At 47.4% G+C, this 14,968-nt stretch overlaps 1 protein-coding gene across 1 annotated transcript in view; it reads right to left on the bottom strand.

Moving 5' to 3' along the window:
- Positions 1-14,968, bottom strand: part of LOC128472849 (uncharacterized) — a 58,086-nt gene that overhangs the window by 9,780 nt on the left and 33,338 nt on the right. Inside the window, exons 7-21 of the mRNA XM_053454816.1 lie at positions 14,563-14,772; positions 14,019-14,228; positions 11,861-12,052; positions 7,982-8,161; positions 7,356-7,628; positions 5,954-6,051; positions 4,670-4,859; positions 3,517-3,610; positions 3,098-3,382; positions 2,102-2,130; positions 1,505-1,618; positions 911-1,010; positions 694-755; positions 408-547; positions 230-317 (exon numbers count right to left, since the gene is read on the bottom strand). Coding sequence (XP_053310791.1) covers positions 230-317; positions 408-547; positions 694-755; positions 911-1,010; positions 1,505-1,618; positions 2,102-2,130; positions 3,098-3,382; positions 3,517-3,610; positions 4,670-4,859; positions 5,954-6,051; positions 7,356-7,628; positions 7,982-8,161; positions 11,861-12,052; positions 14,019-14,228; positions 14,563-14,772 — 2,265 coding nt within the window. The remainder of the gene's footprint in view (positions 1-229; positions 318-407; positions 548-693; positions 756-910; positions 1,011-1,504; positions 1,619-2,101; positions 2,131-3,097; positions 3,383-3,516; positions 3,611-4,669; positions 4,860-5,953; positions 6,052-7,355; positions 7,629-7,981; positions 8,162-11,860; positions 12,053-14,018; positions 14,229-14,562; positions 14,773-14,968) is intronic.

The raw sequence follows: 14,968 nt of genomic DNA, 5'->3' as shown, positions 1-14,968 counted from the left end.
GTGTTTTTTATTTAATTTCCTGTATTTATATCATTCTCTGATAGATTCGCATTTTGCACAAACGGCAAAGATCTCCGGGATTTTCAGCAGAATTTCTCACAAAAGGCGAAATGAGAGGAGAGACCGAAACCGGCAGAAGTCCAGAGACAATAAGAAGCTCGTGAGCCCCCCTCTCACAATCCCCGGTCCGTCCACGGTCGCCCCCTGCGGGCGATGACGCGGTACTTACACGGAATGATGTTCTTGAAGCGGTTTTTGCCGAGATTTCTCTCCATCTTGGCCACGTCGCAGGGACTCAGCAGCCCAGACGGCAGCTCCTGGGAGGACACGGGGTCAATACGCGGCTTTACGTCTCACTAACGAATTCATGTTCACGGACACGCGCAGGACGCTGAATTACCGCCCACCTTGTACTCCTTGAAACGTCCAAAAGACAGCAGATTTAGATTTTCTTCCATGTCGGTTCCCTCCGCAGCGTTTAATTCGCTCGCCCGGAATCTCTTCACCGCCTCCAGGAGCCCCCCCACCGGGATGTCTTCCTTCCTCCCTGCGGCGATTAAAACACCCGTAAAAGCCGTGAGAAGCATCTTTCTCACCAAGAGCCAACAGGACGCCGCCTACAGCTTTGTAATTACGGTAATAGTCTAGAACACTCTAGAACCCCAGAGAACCCTAGTTGGGCAGGAAATGTACCTGGGGGTTCCTTATTCTTCAGGGGGATTCCGGCTGATTTGAAGGATTTGGTTCTCAGAGATCTAAATGGTTAATAACGAATTTAAAAAAAAATACACAGTTAATAATATGAGCGATTAAGCAGCTAATTATAGAATTAACCCATAGAATGGCGTCTGCGATTTCTATGCGGCCCCCGGGGGCCGGTGCTTGCTGTGATGGAAAGTTTTAAACCAACCTGTAGAGACCCAGCTTCCAGAAGACGGCCAGTCCAATCAGGAATACGGCGGCCGCTGAGCACAAGCCAACGACCAACGGCACCGACGAGTGTCCTGCAACTGGGAGAGGAGGAAAGGATGAAACCTGAAAGGGGGGATTTCCTGTTATACGGGGGGGATTTCCTCGAAGATAATTCTACTCGATACGTTAAATAGTATGATGAGTAAAACGCGATGGGGATGTGTGGGTTCCCATGTATCAGCACCCCCAAAAGGCATAAAAATCATTACATTTTACTGTTTAATCGCAAGATTTAGGGCCTGAGACGTAAAAGCCTCCGGTGACATAGAAGTACGTCAGGAACAGAGCCCCTCCCAGCCAATAGGAGGTGTTTATAGGTCTAGAGAATCCAAAAGATGGGGATATGTAGAATTTTGGGTATGTTTCCACCAGGAGGCAAAAGGGTTAATTATGTTAAGATTCGAATAACTTCCACCGGCAGATCCTCGACATCATCGCGATTCCCTCATTATTCCGGATTTATGTAAAGCCCCTATTTTTGACCAACTTCCCGTTTGTGGTCGAACCACAGAGATTTTCTCCTTTTTCTTACCTTGGAAGGAACCGATAAACGCACACGAAGACTTCTCCGCCTGTAAAGACACGAAATGACAAGGTGACCCATTTATCCGATCCACGGAAAGCAACGAGGGTCCCGCGCCGTCTCCTAACAAGAGGCCGTAAACACGGAGTTACAGGGACTAAAGAGCAAAAACACGAGGCAGGACGGAGCATCTTCTGGAGTCAACTTTCACCTACAGCGGCACCCTCTCAAGGAAGAGATTCAGGAGACTCAGCCACAGAGGGAGAGCAGGGGACAGGGCAGGCCCTGCCAGACAGACTGGATCCCCCCATATTAGAAAAAAAAAACAATCATTGGTAAGGAAGGACATTGAGGCAGAAGGCCAGGGCGAGGGGCAGGGCGAGGGGCAGGGCACTGCCACACAGACACATCAATAGTAGAAGAAAATAATGGATTCCCCCGCGTAGGGAAGAAGATTGACCAATTGGTTGCCTTCCATAAGTCTATCCGTCCCCCACACTGCAGGGCAGCATTTTATCCATGATGTGTCCTGAAAAACATGCTCGATGCGGTCCCCCTAACATGCAGCCCCTTGGAGCAGGAGTAAAAACAATAATAATTGGTCACCTTGGAGTATGCTAGTTGCTAGTTTGCCTCTGAAGAAAAAAAATATTTTTACATTAAAAAACAGCCCAAAATAAATAAATCATTGATTCCTTTTGTCACTGATTTCTGCGGCCGCTGATTTACCTGCAGTTCCTACGCAGTGACAGCAGATGGCGAACTTCCGAGCAGAATATTCAGCGCTGCATTTAGTTTCACTTTCAGTTCAGTGCTGGGGGGTGAAAGGCGAAGGAAAGACCCCCGCTAAACAGTGATTGGGGACCGGGATTGGAGTCTGGCATTGGGGTCTGGGATTGGGGTCTGGGATTGGGGGTCTGGGATTGGATTAACCTGCCTAGCGTAAGGAGGTAACTCGGCAAAACCCCCATTGCACATAAAAAAGGGAAACCCGTAAATCAATAAAATAAATCCAGTTGCACAGATTCTCCACCTCTGTGCATTTCCTGCAGTCCTTTATCGACATTTGCAGCCGTAATATCAGCTTCAACATTGTTACTGTCGCTGACTGTCTCACACTGCAACTCTCATCAGTCTGAGGCTGCTTCTGACAAGTTAAGATGGCGCCAGCGGACTATATCTCATATATGAGACTATGCCCCTCCGCTTGTAAATGCTGATTGGCCGGAGTGAAAAAAGTAAGGAAACAAACCCCACAGGTTGTTGGACCCATCAATCACAGCCACAACCATCAGACCACCCCCCTAAACTTTGTTGGCTGCTTCTACCTATTAGTCGTTGATAAGCATACCTGGGGACTTCTCGCCTCCGGCTACCCGGAGCCTTCCCTTGCGGGACACGGCCAGGACTGCCCACTGACGGCAGTGGGCAGTCCCGTGATGTCAGTGGGAGTTCCCACTGATGTCAGGGGGAGGTCCCAATTTTGACGTATTGGGTGGTATGATACTCCCCATCGGCCAGGAGGGCAGTCTTTATTAATTTATTGTATAACGTTCTGTATTTTAAACCAACTTAACCCGCTGGGAACCAATCTCATCCCACCGTGGCTGTCCGTTAGGAGTATCTCCTACCTCTCTCCATGTGCTGGAGACCCTCACATACACCGTGTAATTCTGATCGGAGATAAGGGGGGCATTGAAGAAGCCGCTGTAATGGACTCCATCGCCCAGGGTCAGTGTCATGGGCCTGCTGAGGTTTTGCGCTGGTAGCAGAGCCGCCGTGTACAGAACGGGGTTAATGCTAGAATTGTAGTGAGTACTCTTGTATCCTGCGCATGTTTGGCTTAAATTGAACGTTTGTCCGCTGGAGAGTATTACTTCATAATAGCTGCGGGAAGAAAAAAAAAAAGTGCAATGATGTCATTGTTGGGTGTCTTTCGAGATACCGAATATTCCATGTAAATAGAGAAGAAGACCTCCGAGGTCCACAGCTATTTTCCTGCTTTGTTAGGAGCCACTCACCTTATTGGTCCATTTAGGTCGGGGACGGGGTGGAGCAGCAGGTCGGCCATTTTGGATCTTACAGACACGGCCTTCTGCAGAGGGACAGGAGGTTCTAGAAAGGGACAACCCCCCCCCATGGTTAATTCTACTAATCATTAGCTCAACAGACTCTTAGAAATTAAATATTTGAGTAAAATTTTTGGAAGTTTTCACAAATTTGGCTGTTTTTTGGATCCTGGCGTTTCTTACACAAACCTTGCAAGATTATTATATTTTTTTTGAATTTCATGCACAGAAATGTTATATTTCACAAAATTTCCTCCGTAGAACAAAATCTGCTGGCAGATCAGCCCCAAACGGGCCACAAAGCCTCTGTAACTTAATCAGTCGTCGGTTCGTCATTAGATTCCGGAGCCGCATGCCGATCCCACGCGTGTTTGATGCCCAACAACGTTCTCGCTAAGCGTCTATCGTTAACGCTAATAAGCTGACATGGAATATGCAAATAACATGCAAATAACAGATGCCAAGCCTCGCCTGCCACAGATCTTTCACCCCCCCTAGTGTCTGTACCTGTCCCCAGGGTATGATGTCATATCCCAGCTTCCCAGTTTGTTCATCAGAGATAAAGATCGGAGCCAGGGAGGTTTCGGCACGCGGCTCAGAGCTGTCTCACTCTACTAATACTCAATGAGTGATAGATACAGGGGAAGAATGCTGATCATACGTAACCAGGGCCGGGCCTACAATGGAGCAGAGTGGGGCAATTGCTCCAGGCGGCACTTTTGAAGGGGCGGCACTTTGCTGCCCCAAGCCCTCTAGCTCGGTCTCGGTGCCGGTTTGTAATGCTGAGCGCCAGAAGATGACGTCATTTCCAGCGCTCAGCATTACAAGCCGGCACCGAGACCGAGCAGGGAGACTCGCCGCAGGACTGCTGAAAGGTAAGTACAAAGTGGGGGGTAAGGGTAAATAATAGGGAGGGAGAGGAAAGGTAGATAACGGGGGGGGAGGGGCGACATTATGTCTTGGGCCGGCCTTGTACGTAACATTACATTTTTTCCTCCTCCATTGCCTATTATGGGGTCTCGTTGTTCCATTCGGTATATTCTCTGTCAATTAAAGGGTTAGCGCACCAAATTCTTCAATCACTGCTGAAGCTCATTCACCGTACCTTTAATGGGGGTCTCGAGGCTCCATTGTGTGTCCCCCCCGGCTCCAGCTGATGTGAGACCTCGGAGGTTTATGGTGTAATTAGTCCCGTATTTGAATGGTATTTTAAATTCCGTCACGTTGGGTGGAAACCGGAGGGATTCATTCTCAGCGAAGGAGTTATTGTAATCTCTCCGGGCTGAGATATTCATCTGAAGGAGAAATGGGGTTATTTGATTATTCTGTGTTTGTTTCTGGATCTTTACTGAACTTTTACTGGGTAACAGACTATTTACAAATGAGGAAAGAGGAAAATATCTGAAAGAGGGAAAAACACGTAAAAGCATCCATCTTTATGACACGCGACATTTGTATAATGTAACAAGCGGCGTGATGACATCATGATGGTGGGATCTCATATGGGGAATGTCATGGTGCTTCAACTGATGTTAAAATTGAAAGGAGGGTCCAAAAGTAAAGCTGAGAGCCGATAATCTTCAAATTTATACAAGAAGTGACTAAATCTCAATCTTATTTATACTGATGCGTGTCCTGTCCGGAGGGCACCTACATTCACCATCTGATGGCGCCACCGTTGGGCAGAGCGGTCAGCATCGTGTCTCTGGCAGTTTGCCTCCTTTTCTTCTCAGGAATGGTGGCACCGGGTGACACTTGAAGGGACCTTACACCAACAACTCAGTTTTAGTTCATATGCAGGGATGGAGGGAGAGACACAGATAGGGGTCCATGACTCTCCAACAAAGTGATTCTAAAACAATTTTACCCTCCTCACAACCATGGAGGGGAGGGGGCATTTTCATTGTCCTATCCCACCCCAATTGGGATTGGCATGAGAGGGAAGGAAGGAATGGGGTCTGTACCTACATGAGCCTACTTTTCTCACATGTAACTCCCCTCGCTGTGGTTTGGGGTGAGGAAGGGAATATTTAGGTTGATTTTATCATTAGGTCCCCATCTTCTGTATTATTAATTACTTTTAATTTATTACATTTGCTAAATGTTTGTTTAGTGTTACATTTTGCAGGTTTCAGGGGAGGGTATGTGGATTTGGTCCACTCATCAGCCGAGTGAGCTCTCAATTCCTTAGTGAATAGACCCAAGAAAAACGTATGATTTTGTGTCACGGATTGTTCACATTTGGAAGATGGTGAGAATTAGGCCCCAGGATACATCTTCTGTTATTTTCTGTTCTCTTCAAATGAAGGAGCAGCGCACAATCAAAACCGCAAAATGCTTTTAAGTGGAATCTCTACTCATTTAGTGACCTCAGTGAGGCTCCTCTTACCTGGTAACCAGTGATTAGCCCTCGATTCGAGTTTAAGCTCCATTTTATGATGTTTTCTTCAATATTTGGATATTTCACTATTTCCGGCTTGTCGGGAGCTAAAAATGTTACAAATATTAAAAATATCAGGCCAGGTTCTTTAAACCAGTTTAGTATCTGCTGCCTGGACTGTACTAGGAGACAGCCAAGGGGTCTGTGAAATAAATCCTGCAATCCCACCACACTAACCCGTGTACTATGAAGAGCCACCCCCAGTGAGCGCCTCCTGCTGGAAGGGAAAGTGTTTGAACAGAAGCCAGAGGGTCTGGGCTTCAATGACCCAATTTCCAGCTTAAAAGATTCACTTAGATATAACAGTTTGTATGTAAAGGTTAATGCGGAAATGTATTCCACCAATATGACAGCAGCTTAGAGGAAGTGGAGGCAGCCATTACAAAAATGGAATTCTGTTCTATAATCTGATTGGTTCAGGAGACCCAGAGCCAATCAGAACAAAGCAGGGATCTAAACCAGTGTCAGCTTGCTTCATTTATTCTGCTCTCCCTTCGCAGCTTGTGTCGGCGTCTTTCTGGGAGACTAATAGCGGAGGAAACACGGTTTTACACCAGGTGGCCGAGACCTGAGAGCAATGGACAAAGACAGGAGAACAAGAAGTGGCCAGCGGATAAGGGAAGGACACATTGACAGAGAGAATGAGAATGAGTGAATGAGAGTGTGAGAGTGTGAATGAGGGTTTTTTGAAAACCCTCCCAGTTTTGTCCAAACCGAAAGCTGTGATGCGCCGATCTCCTGCTCTGCTGCACATTTTGGTCACTTCAGACCCCCCTGGAATTCAGATTTATGAGACTGTTGGCTTTGCATCCTTTTTTTGTATTTTTCTGATAAATGCACATTGCGGGGATGGATTCCAGTCATTGCCGTCCTGCACGATGCACATTTTATAATAATAATAATAATAATAATAATAATGTCATCCTAAGGGCCGCCCTAACCCTGAATGTAAGATGTGAAGTGTCTGAGCATAATTTCTCCCCCAAATTTCTTAAAGTCTATTTACAAATCGTAATCAATTTAATTTAACCCCCATTAAAAAAAAAAATCAACTGTCCCAGGGAGCCGTATCCGGTAATCTGCTGATCAATCAAGAATAATCATTTAAGGTTTATCAGTCTCCCGAGTGTGAGGCGTCTTCCGCCAGGTTTTACTCATCATCCCAAAACAGTCAACATTACGGTCGATGGTAAGCTCCTGAGAGGAAGGTGCGACCTCATCTGACCCCTTGTCAAGCTTTATGGGATATGGTGGTGATAACAGCAGAGAGGGAGCAGAACCTCTTCCCCCCAAACCCCCATGAGCAAAAGTTTGAACCCCCCGACATTCCCCACAGGAATAAACCCCTTACTGGCTTCCTTTGTCTTTATTCTCGTCTCCCAGAAGGGGGAGGTCGCTTTACCAGGAACTTTCCCACGGAGAGCGACTTCATACTCAGTGAAGGGCGATAAATTAGAGAAGGTAGTGTTTTCTTTGGTCACTTTGGTTTGACATTCCCTCTTGCCCATCCGAACGGGGCAGCAGGACATGGTAAACTCCCAGACGCGCAGACAGGGGTCCGGCTCGCACGCCCATTGCACGGAGACGCTGGTAGATGTGCTGATCGGGGGGGTTACGAGGATCCCTGCAAAATAAGGGCAGACGCGGGGTAGACAGGAGTCAGAAGTCCAAACGGGGCGAGAGATGCTCCGAAGAATGGGTTTCAAAAAGGAATATGTGAAAAAAACATCTTTAGGGATTTTAAATGGTTTTAGGCAGATCTGGATAGGGGTTCACCTGAGTGCTAGGATGAATTTACTGGGAAACCTGGAAACACAAACTTCAAGTCAAAAGATCGGTTAGTTATCAATTACCCAAAGTGCGGAGGCTCAGGAAGAGTCTGACGGAAAAATAAATGCATAATTAAATACAAAGAACCGGGTGAGAGGACAGGCAGTGAGTGGAGTGTGGGGCGTGAGGTGTGGATTCTGTACTCACTGACGCAGGGAACGGGCACATCCCATTGGCTGCTGGCACCCAAACTCATACACTGAAGTTTTATAGATGAAGGCTGGAACCCATCGGCGCAGGTCACTGTCACTGAATCGCCGTGGTCATAATACCGCTTGTACCGGCTGAGTGAGAGGAGTCCTTCTCCTGACGGCTTTACACATTGCGCTGTAACACAAACCCAAAAACAGATCATTTTACCAAAGATTATCACTGAAAACGCATCCTTTCAGCCTACTGGACGCTTCCGTGTGTTAAAGGAACCAATCCGCTGATCCAGGAAGTCAGAGCTGGATCACAGGGCTCCAGTATAGTGATTAGTCTGTGGGTGGCAGGAAGTGGCATTTGGCCGGCCCACTTCCCATCCAGATCCTTCCCACTTCCCACCCAGTTCCTGCCTTCTAACCACCCAGATCCTTTCCACACAGGTCCTGCCCACTTCCCACCCAGGTCCTGCCCACTTCCCACCCAGGTCCTGCCTACTTCCCACACAGGTTCTGCCCACTTCCCTGTAATAAAAATATAGGGCCAACACAAACTTCAAATAATTGGAAAACACATATATATGTATGTGCGTCAAAAATAGGCAGAGTCACTTAGATGCAAACAAAGGTAAAACATTTAATACAAACAAAAATAGAAGAAGAATATAAAAAGAAGATAACAAAAATAATACAAGTACATCTCTCCTCTACCTCTCCTCCCTAACCTCTCTTCCCTCAGCCTCTCTTTCCCATGCCTCTCTCATGTCTTACAAATGCCTTGCTTATATGCGGTTTGGATAATGATGTCAGTCTATTGGTCTTCACCTGATTGGGTGTTCAAACATCTCACTAAGGTCTTTACACGTCTAAACCCTATTTTAGGTGGTCACTGTACGCATATTGTAATGCCCTTTTACAGTTACAACTATACCATGCATTAACAAGTTACTATCCTATCTATAGACTGCCTGTTCAGCAAATCCTTCATTCCATATTTAAGGTCAAGGAAACCCTGAAGCCTATCATTGAAACCTATTAATATATCTTAATGATCATTTATTTATGACCAATGGTTACATATCTGACTATTGCCTATACCAATAATTAAATATGGTCCTTTTATATTACTGGGGTTAGCAGAGATGTTAAATGTTAGAATCTTTTACATTCCCACCCAGGTCCTGCCCATTTCCCACCCAGGTCCTGCCCACTTCCCACCCAGGTTCTGCCCACTTCCCACACAGGGCCTACCTACTTCTTTCAGGTTTATTAGAGGTCAGCTATCTTGCTTTTACTGACCTCACAAAAAGGGAATTAAAGGGTTTGGGAAAGCGATAATCATAACTCGGGGGGGGCAACAACAGATACTCAGCCTCTTATTGGGTAAAAAACAAAACAAAAATGCAATTGCCCTCATGTCTATAATGATGCAATAAACATGTCTCACTCCAACGTCATAAACATATCATCAGATTGATATGGAACAGCAGACGGTGTAAGACCCTCAGTGTGTTTCAGGCTATGATTGTCTTTATATAGACAGGGGTGGATTAACAGTAAGGCAAATCGGGTTATTTGCCCCGGGGACTTGCTGCAGTGTGATTTATTTGTGTGTCTGCATTACACAGCATGAACTCAGTACTTTGTTGTTCCGGGTGATCTGGGAGCCTCTTGAGTCAGACTCCATTATAGGAATTTGATCAGCGATGTCAGAGGTAACTTCCTATTTGCTATCATTTTACAAAATCAGGCAGTAAGAAGCTTCCTCTGTAGTCACTCGTTATACTCAGTAAGAGTGAAAGCTGTTGGCTCTTTGCTTGTATGAAAAGGGTAAAGCTCAGAGTTATTATGTCAGGATCTCTCATCCAGGAGCCTGCAGTCACAGGAGCGGAGATACTCTGCAGTCACAGGAGCGGAGATACTCTGCAGTCACAGGAGCGGAGATACTCTGCAGTCACAGGAGCGGAGATACTCTGCAGTCACAGGAGCGGAGATACTCTGCAGTCACAGGAGCGGAGATACTCTGCAGTCACAGGAGCGGAGATACTCTGCGCAGTCACAGGAGCGGAGATACTCTGCAGTCACAGGAGCGGAGATACTCTGCGGTCACAGGAGCGGAGATACTCTGCAGTCACAGGAGCGGAGATACTCTGCGGTCACAGGAGCGGAGATACTCTGCAGTCACAGGAGCGGAGATACTCTGCAGTCACAGGAGCGGAGATACTCTGCAGTCACAGGAGCGGAGATACTCTGCAGTCACAGGAGCGGAGATACTCTGCAGTCACAGGAGCGGAGATACTCTGCAGTCACAGGAGCGGAGATACTCTGCAGTCACAGGAGCGGAGATACTCTGCAGTCACAGGAGAGGAGATACTCTGCAGTCACAGGAGCAGAGATACTCTGCAGACACAGGAGCGGAGATACTCTGCAGTCACAGGAGCGGAGATACTCTGCAGTCACAGGAGCGGAGATACTCTGCAGACACAGGAGCGGAGATACTCTGCAGTCACAGGAGCGGAGATACTCTGCGCAGTCACAGGAGCGGAGATAGGAGCTCTCTCCTGGATCTCCTCATATCTGTCTAACCGTTCCTTCCCTGTCAGCTTCTCTGGCGAGACATCATCGCCCCTTCCACTTTCGGTTGGCTTCCTCCAAGGATCAGTCATTGGCCCTCTGCTCTTCTCTCTGTATTCTTCATCTCTTATGCTTAATCAACTCATTTGGCCTCCAGTATCATCTATATGCAGATGTTCCTCCATTCATTTTTTTCCCTCATGAAAAAATACTCCTCTACTCGATCTTCACATTCTTCCCCATTTATTACCTCTTCCTTTTCCCGTCTACAAGATTTCACTCGAGCTGCCCCCATGCCTCTGGAACTGACTTCCACCGAACCGACAGCTTTCACCCTCCCTCCCAACGTTTAAGAAACATCTCAAAACTCACTTCTTCAGAGAAGCTGCCCCATAACCTCCCCGTCACTGATACCCCGCGCTACCTCTTACTCCATCACTGATCCCCCCCCACACTACCTCTCACCCATCACTGATACCCCCACACTACCTCTCACCCATCACTGATACCCCCCCCACGCTACCTCTCACCCGTCACTGATACCCCCCACACTACCTCTCACCCGTCACTGATACTGCCCACACTACCTCTCACCCGTCACTGATACCCCCACGCTACCTCTCACCCGTCACTGATACCCCTCACACTACCTCTCACCCGTCACTGATACCCCCCACACTACCTCTCACCCGTCACTGATACCCCCACACTACCTCTCACCCGTCACTGATACCCCCACGCTACCTCTCACCCGTCACTGATACCCCCACACTACCTCTCACCCATCACTGATACCCCCACACTACCTCTCACCCATCACTGATACCCCCACACACTACCTCTCACCCGTCACGGATACCCCCACACTACCTCTCACCCGTCACTGATACCCCCACACTACCTCTCACCCTTTTTCTGTGTCTTATGTTTGTCACCCCATTCCCTCAAGACTGTAAGCCTGCGAGCCGAGTCTCTCCACCTAATGTTTCGGTTTGTCTCAGTCTGATAATTCTCGCCTTGTCAGACCCCTTGAATATATGAATTGTATTAAGCGCTGAGTACATTGTTGGCGCCATATAAATAAAAGATAATAATAATAATAATATGGAGGAGAACGAGAGCTCACCCTTCTTAGCATGAGTATTTATACCCTTTTTCGTTAACAGTTAGGGTTCTTACTATATATGGGCAATATGTGAATTTTATGAATCCTGTTGGAGCAGTCACATGATACACCAGCATTCCACAGAAGACCCTCTAACAGTTACGTCACATGATTAAAAACACATGTTCTGAAATTGTTACTTACGGATACACTTAATAGATCTCACATCCACGTCCCAGTCATTCCTGCCACGTGACGTTGTACATGTTATGGTGTTCACTGTAGAGTTAAATCCTGGTGAACACCCCACCGTCACCTTCGTGTTGGGGTCAAAATATTTCTGATTTGTGTTTATAATTACATTTTGCTTCAAGGATCCAGGAATTTTACATTTTTCTGTAAAACAAACAAACAAAAAAACAATTACTAATTACAAATAACACGTCTGAGGTAACATGACCCGGCCTTGCCACAAAGTGTGCACCCCTCAGGTGGATGCTGGGACGGCAGGAGACTTTCTTCCTCTGGGGAGCGTTAGATGGGTATAAAAGCACATGGCACAAGCCCCGTCTTCCTTCCTGCTCCAGCAGCAGATCAGGTGCCGCAGTGTGCAGCCGCTGACTGGCCACGCTGTACACCAGCATTAAAATAAAATGTCCACCTGTCATATCCAGCCGCCAGCCGTAAAGTGCCAGGGCCGCCTTGTTATCCGTGATCCAGATCTGTGGGGCCGTCAGACACCTGCAGAGAGGAGCCGGATCTACAGCAGGTATGGATATTACCTGTTTAATCCAGTCAGAGCCAGTTCCTCTCTCCCAGTGTCCACCCGCACCCGGGCCTGAAGAGTGGGCTTGTGTGTCCGGTCACAGGCTGTGCAGCAGCCGCTACCCTGCTGGGGAGAGGCGCGCAACCCCCAGACAGCAGGGAAGACTCGTCAAGTGCGACGACTGATTGCCTGATAAATTCTTCTAAACTGGAGGTTAAGTGCCTAGTTTTCTAGTGCCTAGCATGATCCCCTCCCTTCGGAGACTGGGTCACAGGGCATTATTCCAACATGCCCTGCCTGAGGGCTTCCAAGCCGCGTGCCCTGCCTGAGGGATTCCGAACCTCGTGCCCTGCCTGAGGGCTTCCCAGCCGCGTGCCCTGCCTGGGGGCTTCTAAGCCACGTGCCCTGTCTGGGGGCTTCAAGCCACGTGACCTGCTTGATGGCTTTCAAGCCGCGTGACCTGTCTGAGGGCTTCCAAGCCGCTTCCCTGCCCGAAGGCTCTCTGCCACATGCCCTGTCTGAGGGCTTTATGCCGTGTGCCCTGTCTGAGGGCTTTTTGCCGTGAGCCCTGCCAGTGGGTCTCCAGTTCCAGGCTTATCCTGCAAGACTTTCCAGTCCATGTGTTACGATTAACTGTAACCTGTTTATGCTTTACTCCACTGTATATACCTGTCCTGTTCCTGATCAGCCAGCTTTCATCAATATAATCTATTGTTGTATACCAGCCTGGTGTAAGACTTATCTCTTGTCTGTTCTTACCTGTCTGTCAATATGCATCTCGGAGTACAGACAGAGCCTCAGATATCCTCTGCGATTGGGCTCCTACCTGACCTGCTGGCCCGGGTCCTGACAGCTGTACATATTCTCCATCCCATTGTCCCCTATTTCATCTAATGTGAACGCTCATTAAAAATGCCAGCATGGTAGCCTGGAGTCTCATCTATCAGGACGAGCCAGCATCACTGCATCACTGATTGGAGCAGCCACCAGACTGTAATAGACTTGTATATTCTGATTTATATGAGTTTTGTGAAAATTGTTCACACATGAAAGTGTCCGAAAATGAGGAGGAACCCTAACGAAATCTCACGCTCTTCCTACCTTCTCCAACAGCCGATTCGGTGCACCTACATCTCCTTCTGCTCCGCTCTCCCTGCTCTGCTGCTCTGTCTTGGTTTCTCCATCTGCATCCTTCTCACCTCTTCAGATACTTCTGCAATAGGGCGCAGCCTCCACACAGGAGGAATGGGGGAGAGGCCGTCGCTGTGGTGCGCATGGAGGCTCTGTCCTACTGCAGACGGAGCATCAGAGGAGAAGCAGAAGAGGAGCGGAGAAGGAGAAGCGGGAAAGCAGAGACAGGGAACAAATTCCAAATTTTATCCGAACCAAAAGGGAAGGAAACTAAATTCATTCTCCCTACAAAAAGAAATGGGCCGAAAAGAAACAAAAAAATGTGTCCAAATCGAGTAAGGTCCACGTGTACAAGTGTAGACTTCACCATAGGTGCTTTTTTGTGTATTTCAATATATCACTTGTTTAGATTCTTGTAAATCCCATAAGATTCCTGAGCCGGCCCCGTGTTTGCCGCATACTCACCGGTGCAGGATACAGGTTTATCCCAGTCGCTGCCGGTACCGCTGCTCTGACAGGTGTATCTCCTGTGCGGAGGGTAATACCCGGTCTGGCACCGCACGGCTATAACGTCCCCCGGGTTATAATATTCCTGGGAACCACTGGGTCTGTTTCCACCGTTTATAACCTGATTAATTGTGGAAATTCCTCCTCCCGCTGGTTTCTTACATTGTGCTGTGAAGACATAACAAATATCAATAAATCTCATAATTTATTCACACAAAATAAGTGAAAGAGAGTGAGTAAGAACAATGAATTTAGTTTCAGAAAAAAAAAACCTCCGAATTTCATCCGAACCAAAAGGGCAGGAAACTAAATTCATTCCCCGAATACGATGGGACCAAAAAAACAACAAAAATGTGTCCAAATTCAGTAAGGTCCACGCGTACAAGTGTAGACACCATGGAAGGAAGGTGCTTATATTTGTATATTTCAATATATTACTTGTTTAGATTCTTTTAAATCCCATAAAATTCCTGGGCCGGCCCGGGGTTTGCCGCATACTCACCGGTGCAGGATGCAGGTTTATCCCAGTTGCTGCCGGTACCGCTGCTCTGACAGGTGTATCTCCCGTGTGGAGGGTAATACCCGGTCTGGCACCCCACGGCTATAACATCCCCCGGGTTATAATATTCCTGGGAATCACTGGGGATGAATTCACCGTTTATAACCTGATAGATTATATAAATTCCTCCTCCCGCTGGTTTCTTACATTGTGCTGTCAAAACATAACAAATATCAATAAATCGCGTCCCTCGCACTGAATCACGAATTCTATTCACATAAAATATTATTTCAACCCCGAACCCCGGCTGATACCGGATACTCTGTGGTTCCTGATTACAAAATTCTCCCATTTGACCAATATATTTACACTGCGTATACCTCACACCCATCCCCCGCTACAATATTCA

This window comes from Spea bombifrons, chromosome 1, assembly GCF_027358695.1.
Source record: "Spea bombifrons isolate aSpeBom1 chromosome 1, aSpeBom1.2.pri, whole genome shotgun sequence".
In the NCBI taxonomy this organism is placed as follows: domain Eukaryota; kingdom Metazoa; phylum Chordata; class Amphibia; order Anura; family Pelobatidae; genus Spea; species Spea bombifrons.
The sequence above is the reverse complement of the archived record's forward strand: the minus strand, read 5'-3'. Positions and strand labels throughout refer to the sequence as shown.